The sequence below is a fragment of the Bos indicus genome, chromosome X (genome assembly GCF_029378745.1).
Source record: "Bos indicus isolate NIAB-ARS_2022 breed Sahiwal x Tharparkar chromosome X, NIAB-ARS_B.indTharparkar_mat_pri_1.0, whole genome shotgun sequence".
Taxonomy (NCBI): domain Eukaryota; kingdom Metazoa; phylum Chordata; class Mammalia; order Artiodactyla; family Bovidae; genus Bos; species Bos indicus.
This window is the reverse complement of record NC_091789.1, coordinates 18266811-18289243: the sequence shown is the minus strand read 5'-3', so window position 1 is coordinate 18289243 and position 22433 is coordinate 18266811. Positions and strand designations below refer to the sequence as shown.

The following is a 22433-nucleotide window of genomic DNA, read 5'->3' as shown; positions in this document are numbered from 1 at the left end:
ATTTGCTGTTTCTCTCCCTGATAAAGCCTTATGTGTGAAACGTCAAAATTAACTCAAATTCACATTTTTCTCTCTTTCATACTTATTTAACCACAAAGTTATTAAACAAACTAGGCATTTCACCTTGAAATAATAGCAAGACTAAAAGGAACATAATACTATTGCAGTTACAGATAAGCTTCATCATACCCTTGTACAAAAAAGACATAAGTACAAACATGAAAGTCATAACTCATTTATTGAATGAATAGTATATGCAAGAATACCAATAAAAGGAAACTAATACTACAAACTACAATTTTGAAAATAAAGCCAATATAACAGGAACAAAATATACATAATATGAGAGGAATGTTTGATTTTGACCCATAATGCATTCCTTATCTTTACAATAACCTAAATGTCTGTTAGAACAAAACTGTATACCTTGGTCTAACTTTAGTGCTTCTTAAAAAAGCAACAACATTCTAGAACACTTTTCTTTTGCTTTGAGATATTTAAGATTCACACATTTGTTCAAGTACATAGATTCTGATTTAACAGTAGATCTACATATCTTGTTATTCTCTTAATATCTTGAGTAACATGTACTCCAGAGCAAGTACTATCTGAAATTCTAAAACTGATGATCATTGAAATAAAATGTACTTCAGTTGTGGGTTTTTAATAAATTGAGATGAAAGTAAAACTCACCCTTCCCACCCCCCTCCCCCCAGGAACAAAGAGCTCATTAAAGTATAGAAACTCAAGTCTATCTTTCTACTCTAAAGAACATTTCTTACTAACATTTCTGGTAAGGCAATAAATGCTCCAGAATAATCTTCAATATATGCTTGCAAAGATTACACTGTTTAATATCGATAACAAAAACAAAACAAAAAAAAAAGGAAAAAAGAAAAAATGCTTCAAAATTTTAAGCTAAAATATGCATAAAGGACAGTCATGGCAGTATTTTTTGAAATGATGTAAATGTTATATACTTATCAAATAATGTCATGCTTATTAAAACTACAGTTAAGGACTTAAGAGATGAACAGTAAATACACTGCTGAGGTCCATTTTTCTAAATATTCATACCACAATGTAATTACTACCCAAAAGATGATGATGCTACTTGGGAACATAAGTACTGTACAATTTTTACATTGTAAGGCACTTTTACTCAGCATGTGACGAAAACATGGATAGAGAATCAAAATATTGGAAGTTTACAACCGAAGGTGATTTTTCATGTGACTTCAATTTACATTTCAATTTTTAATGAAAGACTGTTTAGCCAATGACACCACAGTGAGAAAAATAGGTAGCCAGCCACTTATCTAGCCAACCAAATGGTAAAGTGCTATTCTGGTTGCTAGTGGCAGAGAAAGGGTTGAAGAAACCCATACAAAGTCATACACTTTATTACATAACAAATTTATTAACTGACAGCTATAGTATTTGAAGTTCATTATATGATTATTGACTGGCCATTATTACCCCTTGGCACCTTCCATTTTCCCTAAAAATATCATTACAGTAGTTGTCCAAAAATGAAGGTGCTCTATTATTCCGTGGGTAAGTCTATGGCACACAATGTAAAAATGATCTAGACACAGTGATTCAAAGATTTAAAATAATGGGTTTCAAGCTGCTGTAAGGAAATAAAGTACAGATCCTTTGGGAAAAGTCACATAGCTTGGTAAACAAACATCTAGATCTGTCGTTGCACTTCAAGTCATGGTGAATTTTGAAAATTCATCACATACATACACAAAAAAATCCAATGGTATATTTAGAGCAAAAGGAGAACAACGTATAGGGCAATCCACTACTAAAGCTAGTTTCCTTCTAAAAATAATAAAAGATGGTTAAAATAAAGCAATCATTGAGTCCCTTGATTTAAGTAAATGTGTGAATACACACTTGACAAATGTGACTTTAAGGGACTGGCAGTTAAAAAAAATCAGTCATTAAGCACAGTGTAATTTTCCACCTGTTACATTTTTAAAATGCTTTTCCATAATCTGCAGAACATCTCAATGTACAGTCAAGTTAACATGTTATTTCTTGTTGGCTAATCTGCTTTAATGTGGTAGGTTAATAAACCAGAAATCAGAATCCCTACCCTTGATACTGAGGTGCTATGGTAATATTAGGCAGAACACAACTAAAGTTTTTTTGGTTTTGCCACAAAGAAATAGATAAATGTGCTTCAGCAGGTAAATGGAAGAAAATATCACTAGCTAGAAATGCCAGTGTGAAAATCCTTTCTAAAAAGCTGGGTTCTTAGGCTTTGAGAAACAATTCTGATGATCAATGAAACAATACCGAACATTACCAGAAGGAAAATAGGACACAGAAGCCTATTTTATAGATAAGCAAAGCAATGAATGAAAACATTAAAAATATTAAATAAAGTTTCTAAAATAGTGGTCACAAAATTAAAAATAAATACTGTTTTATGCAAAGACTGTTTTTTTTTTTTTTACTTCTACAGCACATGAGACCTCCTTACATACTTTGGGCCAATATATGAAGTGTTCCACAAAAACACGGCACTTGAGAGGAACAAGTTTCAGACATGGTGGCTAAAGTCCTTAGTAAGTGGTAACCCCTTAAATCTTAAAGAGGTTTCATTTGCTGTTGCCAAATGTTAGTTTAAACTTGAAAGGATCCAATCATTTTGCTAGAAGCTCTTTGTATGACATGAAAAGAGAAGAGGTTTACTGTCAAGAGAATTTTGGCATAAGCACTGGAGCTCAAAGCTTATAATCACCAGTTGCCCGAGTCCATGCTGGTCAGTGAAAACAACTTTAACAGGAACCAAATGAAAAGCTTTAGCACACTTCTTGGAAGAGATTTTTTAGCATGTGCTGTCAAAGCCAAGAGAAAAAGAAGGTTCTCTTCATTTCTAGCCTCCGTTACTTGAGCGTGGAAAAAAAAATTCAAAAATTCCCATGTGTTGCCACCAGAGGCATGTTTGTACTGTAAAGTGAAATTTGCTTACGCTTTCCCTTGAGTATGAATCCACTAAACAAACTTAGACATTCTAAACAGTAGAACTTTGTTCAGTCCAGAAATATAGCTTACTTCATTTCAATGTCTGCTTTAACTGTTGACACTATACACAGGGTTAATAGTGTTTCAATTGCTTCCCAGAAACTGCAAACTACAGCTACGTAATATCAACATGTCAAACTCTGCCATCTAGTGAAGGCTCATAAAACAAACAAGATGCTTTTAGGCAGTTCAATGAAGGATCTAAGAGTTGGGCAGTAAAAAGTTACAAACCCTTTTTGATTTTAGAAAACAGTGAAAAAAGAATAGTAGTTATGGATGTCTTATTCATTCCCAGTTTTCTAACTCTGTCCCATGAACCTGTTTAAAAGATGATAAAAAAATGTAAAATATGATGCTTGAGGGGAGCACAATAAATAAAATGTTATTGAGGAGCAAGAATATCTTATTGGTTTGACACTACAACTACATTTATTGATAAAGTGGATAGCTTGTTTTTACAGTTACAAAATCAGCTAGTTAAAAGAAAAAAAAAACTATGCAAGCCTACACATCCTCAGCATTCTAGTAACATGCTTAACTAAATATAATAGCATTAAAAAAAAACCAAACTGCACATTATTAGTTCAATATATATTTATCAGTGTGTACTGTATTCTGACAACACAGCCAATATAGTTAACTTTCATACCTAGTTTCCATTAAGCTGCTGCTGAGTTAGTTGTTGCTGATCAATTTCTACTTTTCCTCGGCTTTTACTCTCTCGTTCTTCATCTTCTTCATCTCTCTCATCATTTCCACTATGATTTTTACAATATAGTCTACAATGATGAAAGATAAGAATCTCAAAATGTTTTGTCATTATTGATGAGAACATATTTACATCATTAGTGGACGAGGTTGACGCCCATTTAAAATATGGTCTCCTCATCCAAAAACTCTCCACAATTAGGTAAAGGTTCATTTCTATTTAATAGAAAGGAAAGCACTCTATTAATGAGATACAAAAAGTTCATCTCAAATAAAACCTCTGGTTTAGGATGAAAGTTACCACATATGTTCAAATATAAGGCAATTCCTCACTTTGCCCAATGAGATTAAAAAGGTTTTCAGCCAACATAAAAATATCAATTTTCAGTATATATGTGAAAATGTCAGTTGCTCAGTTTTGTTTGACTCTTTGTGACCCCATGGACTGTAGCTCACCAGGTTCCTCTGCCCATGGAATTCTCCAGGCAAGAATACTAGAGTGGGTAGCCACTGCCTTCTCCAGGGGATGTTCCCAACTCAGGGATCGAACCCCGGTCTCCTGCATTAACAGGCGGATTCTTTACCATCTGAGCCACCAGGGAAGCTTTACTATTGGTGTTTTACTATATACGCACCAATATATTTTGCATAATCAATCATCTCCACCATAGTCAGAGAAGGGTGGGGGATGATCTGAGCTTAGTTTTAAGGCAATTATACACAAGATGACAAGATGGAACAATGCTTAAAAAATGTTCAGTAGATGCCCTCTTGTGGGCAGCAATGGATAAAAGATGATCACGTAAGAATTCATCTGCCACAGATGATGTAAGAGTAGCTTTAACATGAACGTTTCTAACAAGTGAGTAGAATAAACGGCAGAGGTGGGGTTGGGGGGGCAACAAGGATAATTGACTTCTGACATAGTTTTGCTCGTCACTTTTTATTCTTAAAACATTTTCAATAATTTTCAAAGAACTATGGAGAATTTCTACTCTTCAAACACTGCACATTAGGAATCACTTTTTAAATCATGACTTCAAGTATCAAGAGTGAGACTTTTTTATAGTGTACCTGTGAAGTATCTTCCTCCAAAATACAACCTGAATCTAATTAAGCCTTTGAACCAAGTTATAAATACAGGAAATACAGAGGGGTAGGAAATGAGGTATATGGTATATGAAACCACGAACAAGCAAATAGATAAAATCTAGAACAAGGGGCTTTTCCAAGACAACTTATCAGGGTTCTTCAATAAGGAGGAGGAAAAGGCAAGGGTGGAGTGGGGACTGTTCTTTATTGACAGAGACTTACTTAAGAGACTTCCATTAAATGCTGTGTAAGGACTGTGAATGTATTGAAGTTTGAACAAATCAAGGCCAAAAGAACATTTTCAAGACAACTGGGGAAAGGTGCAAGCGGACTGGGTATGAGATGATACTAAGAATTTACTGTTAATTTTAAAAAGTGTGATAATAATTGCACAGTGATACTAAAGTATCTAAGGATAAAATGACAGAAGATCTGGGATTCTGCTTTAACATACCTCAGAAAGAAAAAAATGTAGATGAAACAACTGTGCAATAACTTGGTACCTGCTGAGACTAGGAGTTGTGTAGTTTTAGAAATTTTGATAACAGAATTTTATCTAAAAGATGAGCTCTTTGTTAGAAAAATATTAATCTTCTCTGGGATTATTTTTCACTCAAGGACTATTTCCCATAGATCTATTATGTGTCTTTCCTCAGTCGGGACACCCAGGCCACAGGTGTTGACCAGTCAAAGATCTCTGCTGTCACAGAACTTACTATTTTATGGTGGGAGGCTAACATTTTAGAAAACTATATATTTATATAGTTTAGAAATACAATAAAACAGGATACAAAGATCACTATATAATCTTCCCTTGCCTTTTTAATATGAATATATTCATGATCCATCCTAAAGGAAATCAGTACTGAATATTCATTGGAAGGACTGATGCTGAAGCTGAAACTCTTAATACTTTGGCCACCTGATGCAAAGAACTGACTCATTTGAAAAGACCCTGATGCTGGGAAAGATTGAAAGCGAGGAGAAGGGAACAACAGAGGATGAGATAGTTGGATGGCATCACCAACTCAATGGACATGAGTTTGAGTAAACTCTGGGAGTTGGTGATGGACAGGGAGGCCTGGCACGCTGTAGTCCATGGGGTCGCAAAGAGTCAGACATGACTGAGCGACTGAACTGAACTGATTAATGATCCAGAGAGGACTGGTAAAGAAAGAAGGGAAGGAAGCCATTTCATGTAGAAATATTCCTCCTTTCATTTCCTCCTATCTGCCCATTCTTCTCTCCCCAAACTACTCGGTTATGGACTTATTTGAACTCAATGGTGTCCATGAAAAAAGCTAGATTCCACCTTCTAATTTTAGAAACAAATTTCAATGTGAAAAAATAAAAAGAACATTTCAAATCATCGTAGATCCCAGTCCAAATATTTTTGTTCAGAGATGACCACTGCAACATGGTGTTCTAACAACTAAAAAAACCATCTAAACGTCTAAAAGAACTGATTAAACAGGCTAAATCACGCATTCAGTGGAATACTAGACAACCATTAAAATGGTGATGTGCTACTGTTTAACATCACAGAAAAAATGCCTCTACTAAAGATACAGGAAGTGGGAAACAGGTTATAAAATATTATATATAAGAAAGTTTGGTTTTTTAAATGTATACATGTAAATAATCACATAAATGTCTAGAAGAAAACATTCCAGAAGATTTAAAAGTTATCTTTGATGCTAGAATTAAAGTTGATACTAAGTTTTATTTTTATCTGTAGTTTCCATTTTCTTTCTGAAATGAAAATGGATAACTATTGTGAAAAGAATATCTAAATAAAGTTAAATTTTAAATACAATAATTCTCATATATTTGATTTTAAATATTTTAAATGAGCTTGTTATTTTAAAATATTATTGGGGGACTCCCCGGTGGTCCAGTGGCTAAGACTCCATGCTCCCTATTCAGGGGGCTGGGGTTCAATCCCTGGTCAGGGAACTAGGTCCCATATGCCACAACTAAGACCCAGCCCAGCCAAATAAAATAAATAACTAAATAAAATTAAAAATAAAACATTATTGGCTACTTTAAAAAATAATGTATTGCTCATGAACTATATAAAGGAGAATATAAAATTGTCTCTTCTTCCCTATGCAATGAATAAGAGGTGACAGCTATTACATTTGCTGACGATACTCCAAGAAATTCTTTTATGTGTAAAAACCATGCGACTTCTCTGGTGGTCCAGTGATTAAGACTCTGTGCTTCAAATGCAGGGAGCATGGGTTTGATCCCTGGTCAGGAAGTTAAGATCCTACATACTGTGCAGTGTGGCCAAAAACAATCGTATAATGTGATGGGATCTAAATATAATTTGGACAAATAGGCTTTAAAAAATACACATATCTTGTATGCATGTACTTTTCATATGCTAAAATAGAATTATGCAACTTCCCCCCCTTGACTGGAAATACCTCTTTCATAACTCTACACATGGGTCTACTTTATTTAACTGCTGCATAGCATTCCACTAGATGCTTGTATGTACGAAAATTCATTTACTAAGTCTCTTGATGGAATTCTGATTTTTTTCCTTTCTTTCTTTTCTTCTTGCTATTGTAGGTGAAACGTTAATAAAAATATTTCCCCTTTCTGCATGAGAATTTCACCTTTGGTTAACTCTTTAGCTCTGTTCCCCTGGCAACTTAACAAACATTCAGTTCAGTTCAGTTCAACTGGTAGACTATATCTGGACTGGGGGCTTCCCTGATGGCTCAGCGGGTAAAGAGTCTGCCTGCAATGCAGGAGACAGAGGAGACACAGGTTTGATCCCTGGGTCAGGAAGATGCCCTGGAGAAGAAAATGACAACCCACTTCAGTATTCTTGCCTGAAAAATTAATCCCATGGACAGAGGAGCCTGGCGGGCTATCGTCCAAAGGGTCACAAAGAGTTGGATACGACTGAGTGACTCAGCACATGATTGAAACATTACAACTTCTCTAAGCAGAAAGCCTCCAACTCTGTGAACATTTCCATTTCTAAAATTAGTTTTAATGGTGTCCAAGTCCTTACTGGCAACACACACAAGTTAACCAGGAAAGGAAACTTCCCCTGTAAACTCTGCCTCCCCCCAAATAAAAGTAAAATATTTAAATTCTCTAAAGAACCACAGATGTAAAATGGAGAGCAATTTATCATTGGAGACCTAAACCCTAAACAATATATATCTTTTACTACTAGTCTGCTTGTGTGGACTGAGCAGACAACAGTGCAAGAACATGTATGTGTAAGAAGTTTCATTGCATTGTTAGTGATAGCAGCAATACCCACTAAGGCATCTTCTTAGATTCTAAGATTCCAACAAAGATATGGATCTATCTTCAGTGATCTTTATCCCTGGGCCAGTACCATACTATTTTCATTACTATACAATATGATTGGCTTTGATATATAACAGGAAGATTTCTCTTCTCAATTGCATTAAAAATTTTCTTGGCTTCATGTGATAAAGATTAGTTGGCTGCTCCAATATCTATCCCTGCCCTTACCTACATAGTACTAAACCATAGTTTGGGTAGCAATGTGTCCACTAAGAGTATATTTCCCAGACTCCTTTGGACACATGACTAAATTCTGGCAAATGAGATGCTGAGTGTATGGAAATTCCAGGAAGGCTGATTAAAGCCTGACTCAGGTGGAGCAACAGCAACTTGGCCCTTTCATCTTCCTTTGCCCCTGCTTCCTCCTGCTTCCTATGGAAGGAAGAGACAATGGGAAGAAGGAAATGGGGACCAATGATAACACTGAAAAGCTGCCTACCAATCTGCATTGCTTTCCCCTGGACGTCTTTCGGGAAAGAAACAAACTTCTATCTTGTTTAAGTTTCCATTTCTTTTTCCAGGTATATAAGGTAACAATCATTACTAATAGACAATAATACTACATTTACTTTTTTAGATAAAACTGTCAAAAAGTTGGATTTCATTAAAATTGTATTAAAATGTATAACTTGGGAAGAATAAGTATCTTTCAAAGTTGAGTCTATCAAGGATCATAATATACTTTGTCATTCATTGGGGTCCTGTGTAAGATGCTATTTTTTTAAAACAAAGTTCACCTTTGGTGTGTGTGTGTGTGTGTGTGAAGAGGAGTAAGAGTTTGGCAGGGGGAGTGGGAGACAGTTTTCCTTTACATTTTTTAACTAGCTATTTGTTGTTTAGTTGCTAAGTCATGTCTGAGTCTCTTGTAACCCCATGGACTATAGCCTGCCAGGCTTCTCTGTTCATGGCATTCTCCAGGCAAGTATACTGGAGTGTGTTGCCATGGAACTGTGGGGGTTTTTCGTCATGGAATTGTTTTTAAAAATTCATCTCATACTCAGCAGTCTTACTGAGTGAGCTCTTATAAACTGTTAATAAATTCAGAGTTGATTTCTTTGGATTTTCTTGGTAGACAATGAAATCAATAATATTGACAATTTTTTCTCCTTCACAATATTTACTATACATTTTCCTTCCTTTCCTTGTTGTACCAGCTTAACCCTCCAGAAGAACAGTGAAAGTGACTTTGGTAGTTGGCACCCTTGTCTTGTTGAAATGATCTGAATGAAATGAAATGAAATGAAATGAAATGATCTGAATGAAAGTGTATTGGTATAGTGGTTCTTAATTAGAGATGAACTTGAGAATCACTTAAGTGAAGTGAAGTGAAGTGAAATCACTCAGTCATGCCCGACTCTTTGCGACCCCATGGATAGTAGCCTGCACCAAGCTCCTCCATCCATGGGATTTTCAAGGCAAGAGTACTGGAGTGGGTTGCCATTTCCTTCTCCAGGGAATCTTCCCAACCCAGGGATCGAACCTAGGTCTCTCACATTGTAGACAGACGCTTTACCATCTGAGCCACCAGGGAAGTCCTGGCAAGTCATAAAATACAAGGTTTGGGCCTCAACCTACTGTGAGGGTAGGGCCCAGGCATGACCATTTTTAAAGAGGGCTCTCTCTACCTTCTGGTTAAGAACCATGGTCCATTTACTTTAATGCCAAAGAAGCTGTTTTTTTCTTTTAACACTCTAGTAAGACTCCTAGCTTACAACCAAGAGTACTTTTGCTACCTTACTTTAAAATTCAGAAATGAATGTTGAATGATATCAAATGTCTTTTCAGTTTCCACTAGGAAAGTGCTAGGATTTTTCTTTATTAATTACAATGGGTCACAGTCCTAATTCTGAATAATCTTGAAACTGTTAGACTACAGCCCTGGATTTGATTTTCTAATATTTTGGATTTTGGTACATATATTTATAAAAGTAAGATCAGTCTCTAGTTCTTAAATTTCTGTTGTTAAATGGTATCTTTGTCAGATTTAGTGTCACAACTATGCAAGTGTTACAGAATGAATCAAGAAGTTTTCCATTTTTTGCTGTGTCCATGGGGTCGCTAGGAGTCGGGCACGACTAAGCGACTTCACTTTCACGCATTGCAGAAGGAAATGGCAACCCACTCCAGCGTTCTTGCCTGGAGAATCCCAGGGACGGGGGAGCCTAGTGGGCTGCAGTCTATGGGGTCGCACAGAGTAGGACACGACTGAAGCGACTTAGCAGCAGCAGGACTTAAAAATAACATTGGAATTATCTGTTCCTTAAAGGCTTGATAGAATTCATTTGAAAAACATGTGCCTTTATTATTAAGCAAAGTTTGGCCAAGTTTATAACACAGCATTAGCACCTCATGCAGTCACCCAAATGGCTTGGTGACTGCTGACACAAACTGCTTTGTCCATGAAGTAGCTGACTCTGGGTCACTGGTTTACTGCACACTGGGAATGTGAGAGCAAAGAAGTCCTTTACAACTTGCAAAGACAAACCAAATAAATATTCAGGGATCCCTATCAACTTACTCTCCATTTGATTAAACAATGGGAACCATTAGAGATTCATATTGATACCACTAGTCCAATGCAGCACAGGTAAGAAGACCATAAAAAAATGAAGGTAACATAGAATCCCAAATCTCCAAACCTTACTCTTTCATCAGTCTTCCAAGAGTACCTTTAGACTTCTATCTTCACAACTACTATTCTAATCTACCAGCAGTTCTCACCTGGACTTGCAGCAGTAGTCTCCTACCATCACCTCCCCCCTCCCCACCATTTGCACCCTGGCTTGTGTACCATCTTAGGGCCTTGCACACACTGTTCTCTCTGCCTAGAACACCTTCCCAACACCCACATCCATTTTGCCTTTGATATCTCAGCTCAAGCACTATTTCCTTAAGGAAATTCCTAGACACTTTTCCACTACAGACTAGGTTAGCTCCTCCTCCTTATATGCTCTCACAGCACTTTGTAACAGAACTTTTACATCAGGGGTCCCAACCCCTACCAGTACCAGTCCATGGCCTGTTAGGAACCAGGCTGCACAGCAGGACGTGAGCAAACCAAGCTTCATCTGTATTTACAGCTGCTCCCCTTTGCTTGCATTACCGCCTGAGCTCCACCTCCTGTCCGGTCAGTGGCAGCACTGAATTCTCATAGAAGGGCGAACTCTACCGTGAACTGCACATGCAAGGTATCTAGGTTGCACACTCCTTATGAGAATCTAATGCCTGATGGTTGGAGGTGGAGTTGAGGTGGTGATGCTATCGCTGGGGAGTGGCTGCAAATATAGATTATCATTAGTACAATAAATGTAATGCGCTTGAATCATCCTGAAACGATCCCCCCACCCCCACCCCAGTCCATGGGAAAATTTTCTTCTGGTTCGGAACCGGAAACCTGGTGCCAAAAAAGTTGAGGACCACTGTTTTATACCGTTTATGAAGTTTGTGATTGTATATTTATTTATGTGGCCATTTGACTGATATGTTTCTCCCACTAGACTGTGAGCTTCCATGAAGACACAGTCTGTGTCCATTTTGATCACTGTTGTATGCTCAGCTCCTAGCCCAATGCCAGGCACATAGGAAGCATAACAAACACTGGATAAACAAATGCTAATCCAGAGATGTCTAGGCAGAGGAAAATGCCACTGCAGTACTCATACAGCGTCCTCAGTATTCTATACGTGGCTAAACATCACCTAAGAAGCGTGAGCAAATAAACTAATGTCATCTATTTAAGGGTGGTTACTTACTGACAAGTTTAGGAAAATGGACAATTGTTGTTCTCTTACTTGTAAATTCCTCGTGACATATTTTCAATGTATTTAGCTTTGTCTTGTACTCCACAGTGGTAATGGTAAGTCTTAACACAGGCTTTTATTTCACATCCAATAGTAGCACCAGGCTGACTGCAAAGTGTACATTTCTGTTTAGGGGAAGAGAAAGAATAATTATAAGCAGTATTTCCAAGTTTATGCAATCTTATTTTTTCTATTTTAGCCATATTTCAGCCAAACATTCCATGTTACAAAGAAAAGTTTTTCTATTGAAAGAGAGTACACTGAACTTATAGTATAGCATATATATTAAATAGTGTTACAATCTAAATCATACTTTGACTTTCTAATATGTAGTCACCCCTGATGTTTCCATTATTTAACTCTAGTAACCATTAGCAATCTGACATTGAAACATAAAGGGAACACTCCTTAATACTGGCAAACACACATAAAAATATATTCTATATTTTAGTGGTTGGCTTCTTCTCTTCCCTGCAATCAGTCCCTTTCTTATTATGACCAGGGGGAAGAATGAGAAGATAGGAAAGCAATGCCCCCCAGAAAGGGATTGCTACCAAGTAGGCAAAAGGGCAGAAAGAGACTAAGGGGCTGAAATTCTCGTAAGACTTAAGGTGATTGTTGGCAAAAGAGTTTCATACTCAAAGAAGTTTGAGAAATGCTAGTTTTAAACAGATTACTTGATTGCAGAACTTCTGACAGCCTTTCCTCCAGGAAGGAGGGTATAGTAAACAGTTTCCAAGTTTATTGAATTCCAGATGCCCTTTTAATTTTGGAGCAGTGGGAGAGCATCTTGATGGAGCGATTTCCTTTGAAGCACACATGGGAAAATGCTAGGTTAGTGCTGACACTAACGGTCAATAGTGTAGAAGCAAGCAAGCTGATCAAGAGAACTGAATGGCTATCCTAGTCACCTATTGGACTTCAGATGTATGACATAACAACATTGCTCAACATCATATGACTGTTTTCCCCTTTATTTTTTTTTAATACTCCACATTCTGTTTTAAAGGAGTTTCGTTTTTTAAAAGAATAATCAAAGTATCAAGAAACTGAACTGGATTTAAATGGAACAGATGATATCAATAATTTTTATACCTTCAAAAATGCAGTTCCACAGAGAAAAAGTCATTTCTAATCAATTCAGACAAAGATCAGCAATGTCTGAAACAGATCAAAGGGGAACTTCACAATGGAGGGATTGACTCACCACCTGAATCCAAGGATCAGACATTATGACTTGTCTGATGTGATAAAATATGGACGATATAGTCCCACCTGTGAAGAGTTCTTACCCCCCAAAATGTTGAAAACTGAATCTAATCAGTTTTTTACATCTAACTTCCACTTTAAAAGAAAATCTGGTGGATAGAGGGACAAGTTAAATGGCATTGTGAAAAAGCAAACAGACAAATAAAACATGTGGGATGTTCTATAGGACAATTAATTCATTTTCTTCAACAAGTCAATGGCATACAACAAAACAGAAACAATAAAGACAGGGAGGACGGAGTGCCCTAAATTACCTAAGGGATATGTAACAACCAAATGCAATGTGTGAACCTCCTCTGATTCACACAAACCAACTTTAAAAAGATAGCTTTAAGACAGTTGGGGAAAAACAAATACAAACTAGGTATTAAATGATACTGAAGACTCATTGTTAATTTGTAAGTTGTAATAACATTGTGGTTAGGTAAGAAAATGCCCAACTTTTAAGAGATACATACTGAAATATGTAGAGGTGAAATGATATGAAGTCTCAGCTCTGCTTTAAAATACTTCAAGCAACAAGAATAAAAGGCATAGATGAAACGAGTGCCGCAAATTCTTGATGAGTCAAGGTGATGGACAGACATGTATTACTAGCCTTTCTAATTTTGATGTTTGAAAACTTTCACAATAAAAATTTTTTAAATAAAGTCATTTCTAGAGACAACTGCTGTCTTAAATATTTTGCATTCCTAGAACATTTTATAATATTCATAAACTGTAAAGGAGTAAGTGATCAAATAAAGATGCCAGTATTTCTTAAAGCTATTTATTAGTAATTCAGTATGTTTAAAAACACGAGACTTAGGCACATTTTATAAAGGAAACTTTAAAGCTATGATAAACATATTAAGAGACAACTATGTATGTGAACTTTAAACAGAAGGCTCTGAAAAAAATCTTTTCCTTTTATTTAAAAAAAAAGAATGAATAACAACATGGGGAGGTTCTCAATACTCTATTGGGGTCATGAAATTGTTCTTAAAGCGAGCTTAAACAATTTAACATTTTAAACTTAATAAGGTGTGTCACATTCACATCTTCATTTATTTTATTAAAAGACTCTCAAAATACCCTGAAATATAAATCTCTGTATAATTCTCTTAAGTAATGAAGTTACATAGAAAGAAGAATAACTTTCAGTAACATCAGCATCCTTTATTATATTACAAATGAGTCAAATATATACTTTGCTTTAACACATGAGCTACTTTATATTAAAATTTTTGGTGACTGGATGAATTTAAGATGTGTTCTAAATTTAAAGCACAAAGTCAGAAGAGTAACGGTGCATAGCATAAACATAAAAGCACAGACCATTCTTTTCCCTCGTTTAATCTCCTGCAGTACAGTTTTAATATCAAAATCTCCAAATTCTGCTCTTGAAGTTGTTGTGAGCTGCACGGTGCCAGAAGAAAATAACTAGAGAAGAAAAATGCAAAAACATGTAATATTCAGAATCCTTGTGAGGAAAAGATTAAACAATGTGTGCACAAATGTGTTAGATTATTTTAATATCCTGAGAAAGATGACTTTTCCTTAATCAAATACGACTCAAATATTGTTTTAATCTAGTCACATGTCTGATTAAAATATAACTCAAAATAAGAACAATGGAATAAAACTAATATTGCCAGTACAGGAACAAGATTAAATGCTTCATTAAACAAGAAGAGTTCAGCAGTGTCATCCTGTCATCTCAACTATTTTACATTTCCACAAAGTTTAAAAAAATAGTTTCAAATGACAAATTTCAACCACAGATACAGATCAGAATCACCTGGAGATTTTTTTTTCCAACTAGACATGTTTGGCGGAGAAGGCAATGGCACCCGACTCCAGTACTCTTGCCTGGGAAATCCCATGGATGGAGGAGCCTGGTGGGCTGCAGTCCCTGGGGTCGCTAAGAGTCAGACACGACTGAGTGACTTCCCTTTCACTTTTCACTTTCACGCATTGGAGAAGGAAATGGCAACCCACTCCAGTGTTCTTGCCTGGAGAATCCCAGGGACGGGAGCCTGGTGGGCTTCCATCTATGGGGTCACACAGAGTCGGACACAACTGAAGCGACTTAGCAGCAGCAGCAGCAGACGTGTTTGGGATCTACTCCAGGGATATATATTTTGGAAAAACCTCCCCACATAAATTTGATATGCATCTCTGATTAAGAACTCCTGAAATAAGTAATATAATTTTAAAAAAACTTTGGGGCCATGTCACATGACTTGTGGGATCTTCCTTCCCTGACCAGGGATTGAACCCAGGTCCTCAGCAGTGAAAGTGTAGAGTCCTAACCACTGGACCACTAGAGAATTCTATAAATAATATAATTTTTAAAAGCTAATCATCAATGGGATAAATAATTTCAATACAACCTATTTCAAAAATACTTACATATATTATGTGTCAGGCCTGTATCTAATGATGCAAAGATATAGTTTTTACCCTCAAGGAATTAAGGCTCATAAATGAATAACTGCAATACAGTATAAGAAATACAATAAGAGAGATTTTTACCAGGTTATAGTGGGGTCTAAACACAGCTTCCAAGACAAGTTCATAAAGGTGATGTTTTTAGTTATAAGACTGTTAATTATGGATTATCTGGAACACAGTAACTACAATCAGGATTACTTTAAATCCCACTAAAATCATAAACACTATATATTTTAAAATCTAGAGTTTATGAAGATTTGGGATTATAGAACATAATCTAAAAGAGACGCTCAGAGGGCTCAAACAAACTTTGTGTGCACCAGGACCCAGAGACCCCACAGAGACTGAGACAGAACCATGTTTGAGTGTCTCCTGCGGAGGTACGGGTCAGCAGTGGACTGCTGCAGGGGCAGGAGCTTTAGATGCAGCAGACCTGGGTGTGGCGTAAGCCTTCTTGGAGGAGGCCGCCATTAACCCCACCATAGAGCCTCCAGAACTTACAGAGGACTGCGGAAACAGACTCTTGGAGGGCACAAACAGAACCTTGTGCATGCCAGGACCCAGGGGAAAGGAGCAGTGACCCCACAAGAGACTGACCCAGACTTGGCCGTGAGTGTCCAGGAGTCTTGGCAGAGGCCTGGGTCGACAGTGGCCTGCTTCAGGTATGGGGGCACTGAGTGTAACAGTGCCTGCATGGGACCTTTTGAAGGAGGTTGCCATTACCTGTATTACCTCCACCATAGTTTGGCCCCAGGTAAATAACAGGGAGAAGGAAATGGCAACACACTCCAGTATTCTTGCCTGGAGAATCCTGCGGACTGGAGGAGCCTGGTGTGCTGCTGTCTGTAGGGTTGCGCAGAGTCCAAAAGGACTGATGCGACTTAGCATGCATAGCAGGCATGCAAATAACAGGGAGGGAACACAGCCCCACCCATCAACAGAAAATTGGATTAAAGATTTACTGAGCATGGCCCTGCCCACCAGAACAAGACCCAGTTTCCCCCTTAGGCAGTCTCTCCCATCAGGAAGCTTCCACAAACCTCTTATCCTTCTCTATCAGAGGGCAGACAGACTGAAAACCAGTCACAGAAAACTAATCAGGGCAGACAGACTGAAAACCAGTCACAGAAAACTAACCAATCTGATCACCTGGACCACAGCCTTGGCTAACTCAATGAAACTATGAGCCATGCCATGTAGGGCCACCCAAGACGGATGGGTCATGGTGGAGAGTTCTGACAAAATGTGCTCCACTGGAGAAGGGCATGGCAAACCAAGGCAAGATATTCTTGCCTTGAGAACACCATGAACAGTATGAAAAGGCATAAGATAGGACACTGAAAGATGAACTCCCCAGGTCGGTAGGTGCCCAATATGCTACTGGAGATCAGTGGAGAAGTAACTCAGAAAGAATGAAGAGATGGAGCCAAAGCAAAAACAACACCCAGTTGTGGATGTGAGTGGTGATGGAAGTAAAGACCAATGCTGTAAAGAGCAGTACTGCAAGGGAACCTGGAATCTTAGGTCTGTGAATCTAGGCCATGTAAGTGGTCAAACAGGAGATGGCAAGAGTTAACAGCGACATTTTAGGAATCAGCAAACTCAAATGGACTGGAATGGGTGAATTTAATTCAGATGACCATTATATCTACTACTGCGGGCAGGAATCCCTTAAAAGAAATGGACTAGCCATCATAGTCAACAAAAGAGTCCGAAATGCAGTACTTGGATGCAATATTAAAAACGACAGAATTATCTCTATTCGTTTCCAAGGCAAACCATTCAATATCACAGTAATCCAAGTCTATGCCCTGACCAGTAATGCTAAAGAAGCTGAAGTTGAACAGTTCTATGAAGACCTACAAGACCTTTTAGAACTAACACCCCCAAAAAATGTCCTTTTCATTATAAGGGACTGGAATGCCAAAGTAGGAAGTCAAAAAACACCTGGAGTAACAGGCAAATTTGGCCTTGGAGTACAGAATGAAGCAGGGCAAACGCTAATAGAGTTTTGCCAAGAGAACACACTGGTCATAGCAAACACTCTCTTCCAACAACACAAGAGGACACTCTACACATGGACACCACCAGATGGTCAACACCAAAATCAGATTGATTATATTCTTTGCAGCCAAACTTGGAGAAGCTCTATACAGTCAGCAAAAACAAGACCAGGAGCTGACAGTGGCTCAGATCATGAACTCCTTATTGCCAAATTCACACATAAATTGAAGAAAGTAGGGAAAACCACTAGACCACTCAGGTATGACCTAAATCAAATCCCTTACGATTATACAGTGGAAGTGAGAAATAGATTCAAGGGATTGGATCTGACAGAGTGCCTGATGAACTATGGATGGAGGTTTGTGACACTGTACAGGAGACAGGAATCAAGACCATCCCCAAGAAAAAGAAATGCAAAAAGGCAAAATGGCTGTCTGAGGAGGCCTTACAAATAGCTCTGAAGAGAAGAGAAGCAAAAGGCAAAGGAGAAAAGGAAAGATACAAGCATCTGAATACAGTGTTCCAAAGAATAGCAAGGAGAGATAAGAAAGCCTTCCTCAGCGATCAGTGCAAAGAAATAGAGGAAACAACAGAATGGGAAAGACTAGAGATCTCTTCAAGAAAATTAGAGATCCCAAGGGAACATTTCATGCAAAGATGGGCTTGATAAAGGACAAAAATGGTAGGGACCTAACAGAAGCAGAAGATATTAAGAAGAGGTGGCAAGAATACACAGAAGAACTCTACAAAAAAGATCTTCACAACCCAGATAATCATGATGGTGTGATCACTCACTTGGAGGCAGACATCCTGGAATGTGAAGTCAAGTGGGCCTTAGAAAGCATCACTACGAACAAAGCTAGTGGAGGTGATGGAATTCCAGTTCAGTTATTTGAAATCCTAAAAGATGATTTGTGAAAGTGCTGCACTCAATATGCCAGCAAATTTGGAAAAATCAGCAGGACTGGAAAGGGTCAGTTTTCATTCCAATCCCAAAGAAAGGCAATGCCAAACAATGCTCAAACTACCGCACAATTGCACTCATCTCACACGCTAGCAAAGTAATGCTCAAAATTCTCCAAGCCAGGCTTCAACAGTATGTGAACCATGAATTTCCATATGTTCAAGCTGGACTTAGAAAAGGCAGAGGAACCAGAGATCAAATTGCTGACATCCATTGGATCATCAAAAAGCAAGAGAGTTCCAGGAAAACATCTACTTCTGCTTTATTGACTATACCAAAGCTTTTGACTGTGTGGATCACAACAAAGTGTGGAAAATTCTTCAAGAGATGGGAATACTACACCACTTGACCTGAGAAATCTGTATGCAAGTCAGGAAGCAACATTAGAACTGGACATGGAACAAGAGACTGGTTCCCAATCAGGAAAGGAGTACGTCAAGGCTGTATATTGTCACCCTGCTTATTTAACTTATATGCAGAGTACATCATGAGAAATGCTGGGCTGGATGAAGCACAAACTAAAATCAAGATTATGGGGAGAAATATCAATAACCTCAGATATGCAGATGACACCACCCTTATGGCAGAAAGCAAAGAAAAACTAAAGAGCTTCTTGATGAAAGTGAAAGAGGAGAGTGAAAAAGCTGGCTTAAAACTCAACATGCAAAAAACTAAGATCACGGCATCCAGTCCCATCACTTTACGGCATATAGATGGGGAAGCAATGGAAACAGTGAGTGACTTTATTTTGGGGGGCTGCAAAATCACTTCAGATGGTGACTGCAGCCATGAAACTAAAAGACGCTTGCTCCTTGGAAGAAAAGTTATGATCAACCTAGACAGCATATTAAAAAGCAGAGACATTACTTTGCCATCAAAGGTCCATCTAGTCAAAGCTATGGTTTTTCCAGTAGTCATGTGTGGATGTGAGGTTTGGACTATAAAGAAAGCTGAGTGCCAAAGAACTGATGCTTTTGAACTGTGGTGTTGGAGAAGACTCCTGAGAATCCCTCAGACTGCAAGGAGATCCAATCAGTCTATCCTAAAGGAAATCAGTCCTGAATAGTCATTGGAAGGACTGATGCTGAAGCTGAAATTCTAAAACTTTGGCCACCTGATGTGAAGAACTGACTCATTTCAAAATAACCTGATGCTGGGAAAGATTGACGACAGGAGGAGAAGGGGATGACGGAGGATGAGATGGTTGGATGGCATCACTGACTCAATGGACATGAATTTGAGTAAACTCCAGGAGTTGGTGATGGACAGGGAGGCCTGGTGTGCTGCAGTCCATGGGGTCACAAAGAGTCGGACACGACTAAGAGACTGAACTGGGGATGTAATATACAGCATAGGAGACCTAGTCAATAATACTGTAGTAACTTTGTATGATGGAGAAGGCAATGGCACCCCACTCCAGTACTCCTGCCTGGAAAATCCCATGGACGGAGGAGCCTGGTAGGCTGCCCATGGGGTCACTAAGAGTCGGACACGACTGAGCGACTTCACTTTCACTTTTCACTTTCATGCATTGGAGAAGGAAATGGCAACCCACTCCAGTGTTCTTGCCTGGAGAATCCCAGGGACAGGGGAGCCTGGTGGGCTGTCATCTCTGGGGTCGCACAGAGTCGGACATGACTGAAGCGACTTAGCAGCAACTTTTTATGATACATGGTAACTAGTCTTATTGTGGTGATCATTTCATAATATATAAAAACATTGAATTGCTACGGTGTATGCCTGAAACATATAATGTTACAAGTCAATTATACTTTTTAAATAGATTTGGGATTATAGGATATGCTATTCCTAATTCTAAAATATGAATACTGTGGAGGGAAGTTCTATATTTGGTCACTAGCTAAATGCCTTTCCAAAACTTGGATTTAAAAGCATATAAAAAGAACCATACTTACCATGCACTTATAATGTGCAGCTGCCTTCTTGGCATTAAATATATGCAGTTTTCCTCTTGCTTGATTTTCTTCCTCCCCTACATGACAAAATCCACATTTAGGCCTGGTGTCACTAGGGCTGCTTCTATGTGGAGACCGATCTCTCTGCAAACGTGAAAGAAAAAGAAAAACTTGAAAAAAATCCATAAAAAATATGCTATCAGTACCTCAAGCTTAGTTAACACTTCAAATGATTAACTTTACCTATAAACACAGGTATACTCATGTTGCCACAAAAGTAAGAATCCAACAATTTTCTACTTACATAGGAACTACTTTCCATTTCATCCGTTCCATGAGAGGATGTAGACCTGGTATCTTCCGACAGTCCTTTAAAATTAGTTTTTCGTGGCCTTCCTTTGCGACTTTTCTTTTTACTTTTAGGCGATGAAGGCTCCAGTTCATGTTCATTAAAACTTTCTTCTAAATCAGCTGCTTAAAAATGAACAAAAGCTTTATTAACATGGACCAATTTTAAAATGAGCATTAGTTCATGGGTCCTTAGAACATACGTTTTTCCTCAGAATATCACCTCAAGATATGAGGAGAAATGGTCTGTGGTATGTTTGATGTAACAGCCTAACATTTCATATAAATGCAATGAAAATCAAATACAAAGAAACAGTTTTATTATAATCATTGTAAATTATTTCCATCAAATATATAATTCTATGCAAATGAGTCTTGTGATCCCGACTGTGCACATAATTCAGTAAACATTTCAAAATACCAATAAGGGAAATTTTAGAGTTAGATCTTGTTGGACTGCCTTGGTGGCGCAGTGGTTAGGAATCCGCCTGCCAATGCAGGGGATACAGGTTTAATCTCTGGTCTAAGAAGATTCCACATGCCATGAAGCAAGCAAGCCCATGAGCCACAACTACTGAGCCCACAATTTAGAGCCCGTTAGCCACAAATACTGAGCCCATGGGCCACAATTACTGAAGCCTGCACACTCTAGAGCCTGTGCTCCACAAGAGAAGCCATCACAGTGAGAAGCCCACACCACAACTATAGTCCCCACTTGCCACAACTAGAGAAAGCCCATGCAAAGCAATGAAGACTCAGTGCAGCCAAAATGATAATAATAATAAAAGAAATTACTATTTTAAAAAAAGAATTAGATGTTGTGTTGTTGTTTTTACCATAGGTTTCAAAGAGTTTTCCCTCACACTACTGGTGAAATTAGAAAAATTACCCAAAATTTAAACTTACAATAACTTGGAAAACTACATGAAAATCAAGTAGGTATAACATGCATGTGTGCTCAGTCCCTCAGTCATGTCTGACTCCTTGTGACCCCATGGACTGTAGCCTGCCAGTCTCCTCTGTCCTTGGAATTTTCCAGACAAGAATATTGGAGTGGTTTGCCATTTCCTCCTCCAGGTAGTGGTGGTGGTTTAGTCACTAAGTCATGTCTGACTCTTGCGGTCTCATGGACTGTACCCTGCCAGGCTTCTCTGTCCATGGAATTCTCTAGGCAAGAATACTGGAGTGGTTTGGTTTCCTTCTCCAGGGGATCTTCCCAACTCAGGTATCAAACCTGGGTCTCCTGCACTGCAGGCGGATTCTTTACTGACTGAGCTACCAGGGAAGCTCAGTCACCTCCTCCAGGGGATCTTCTCCACCCAGGGATTGAACCTGTGTCTCCCGTGTCTCTTGCATTGGCAGCTGGATTCTTTACCACTGTGCCACCTGGGAAGCCCATGTATATCTGTGCTGTCTAATATAGCAGCCACTGGCAACATGCTTTTTTTTGAAATTTAAGTCATTTATAATTAAATAAGATTAAACCATCAGTTTCTCAGTCTGACTGACCACATT

The 22433-nt window shown here is 38.2% G+C and overlaps 1 protein-coding gene across 4 annotated transcripts in view; it reads right to left on the bottom strand.

Moving 5' to 3' along the window:
- Positions 1-219: 219 nt before the first annotated feature.
- PHF6 (PHD finger protein 6) overlaps positions 220-22433 on the bottom strand; it is a 48855-nt gene continuing 26641 nt past the window's right edge. For 2 of the 4 annotated variants that reach the window (XM_070783889.1, XM_070783892.1), the window contains 6 exons: positions 20875-21044; positions 20571-20714; positions 14568-14672; positions 11973-12106; positions 3692-3821; positions 220-3360 (listed from right to left, as the gene is read on the bottom strand). In XM_070783889.1, coding sequence (XP_070639990.1) covers positions 3692-3821; positions 11973-12106; positions 14568-14672; positions 20571-20714; positions 20875-21044 — 683 coding nt within the window. In that variant the 3' untranslated portion in view covers positions 220-3360. Of the gene's footprint in view, positions 3822-11972; positions 12107-14567; positions 14673-20570; positions 20715-20874; positions 21045-22433 lie in introns of all 4 variants that reach the window. The other 2 variants (XM_070783891.1, XM_070783890.1) reach the window with 2 other exon arrangements.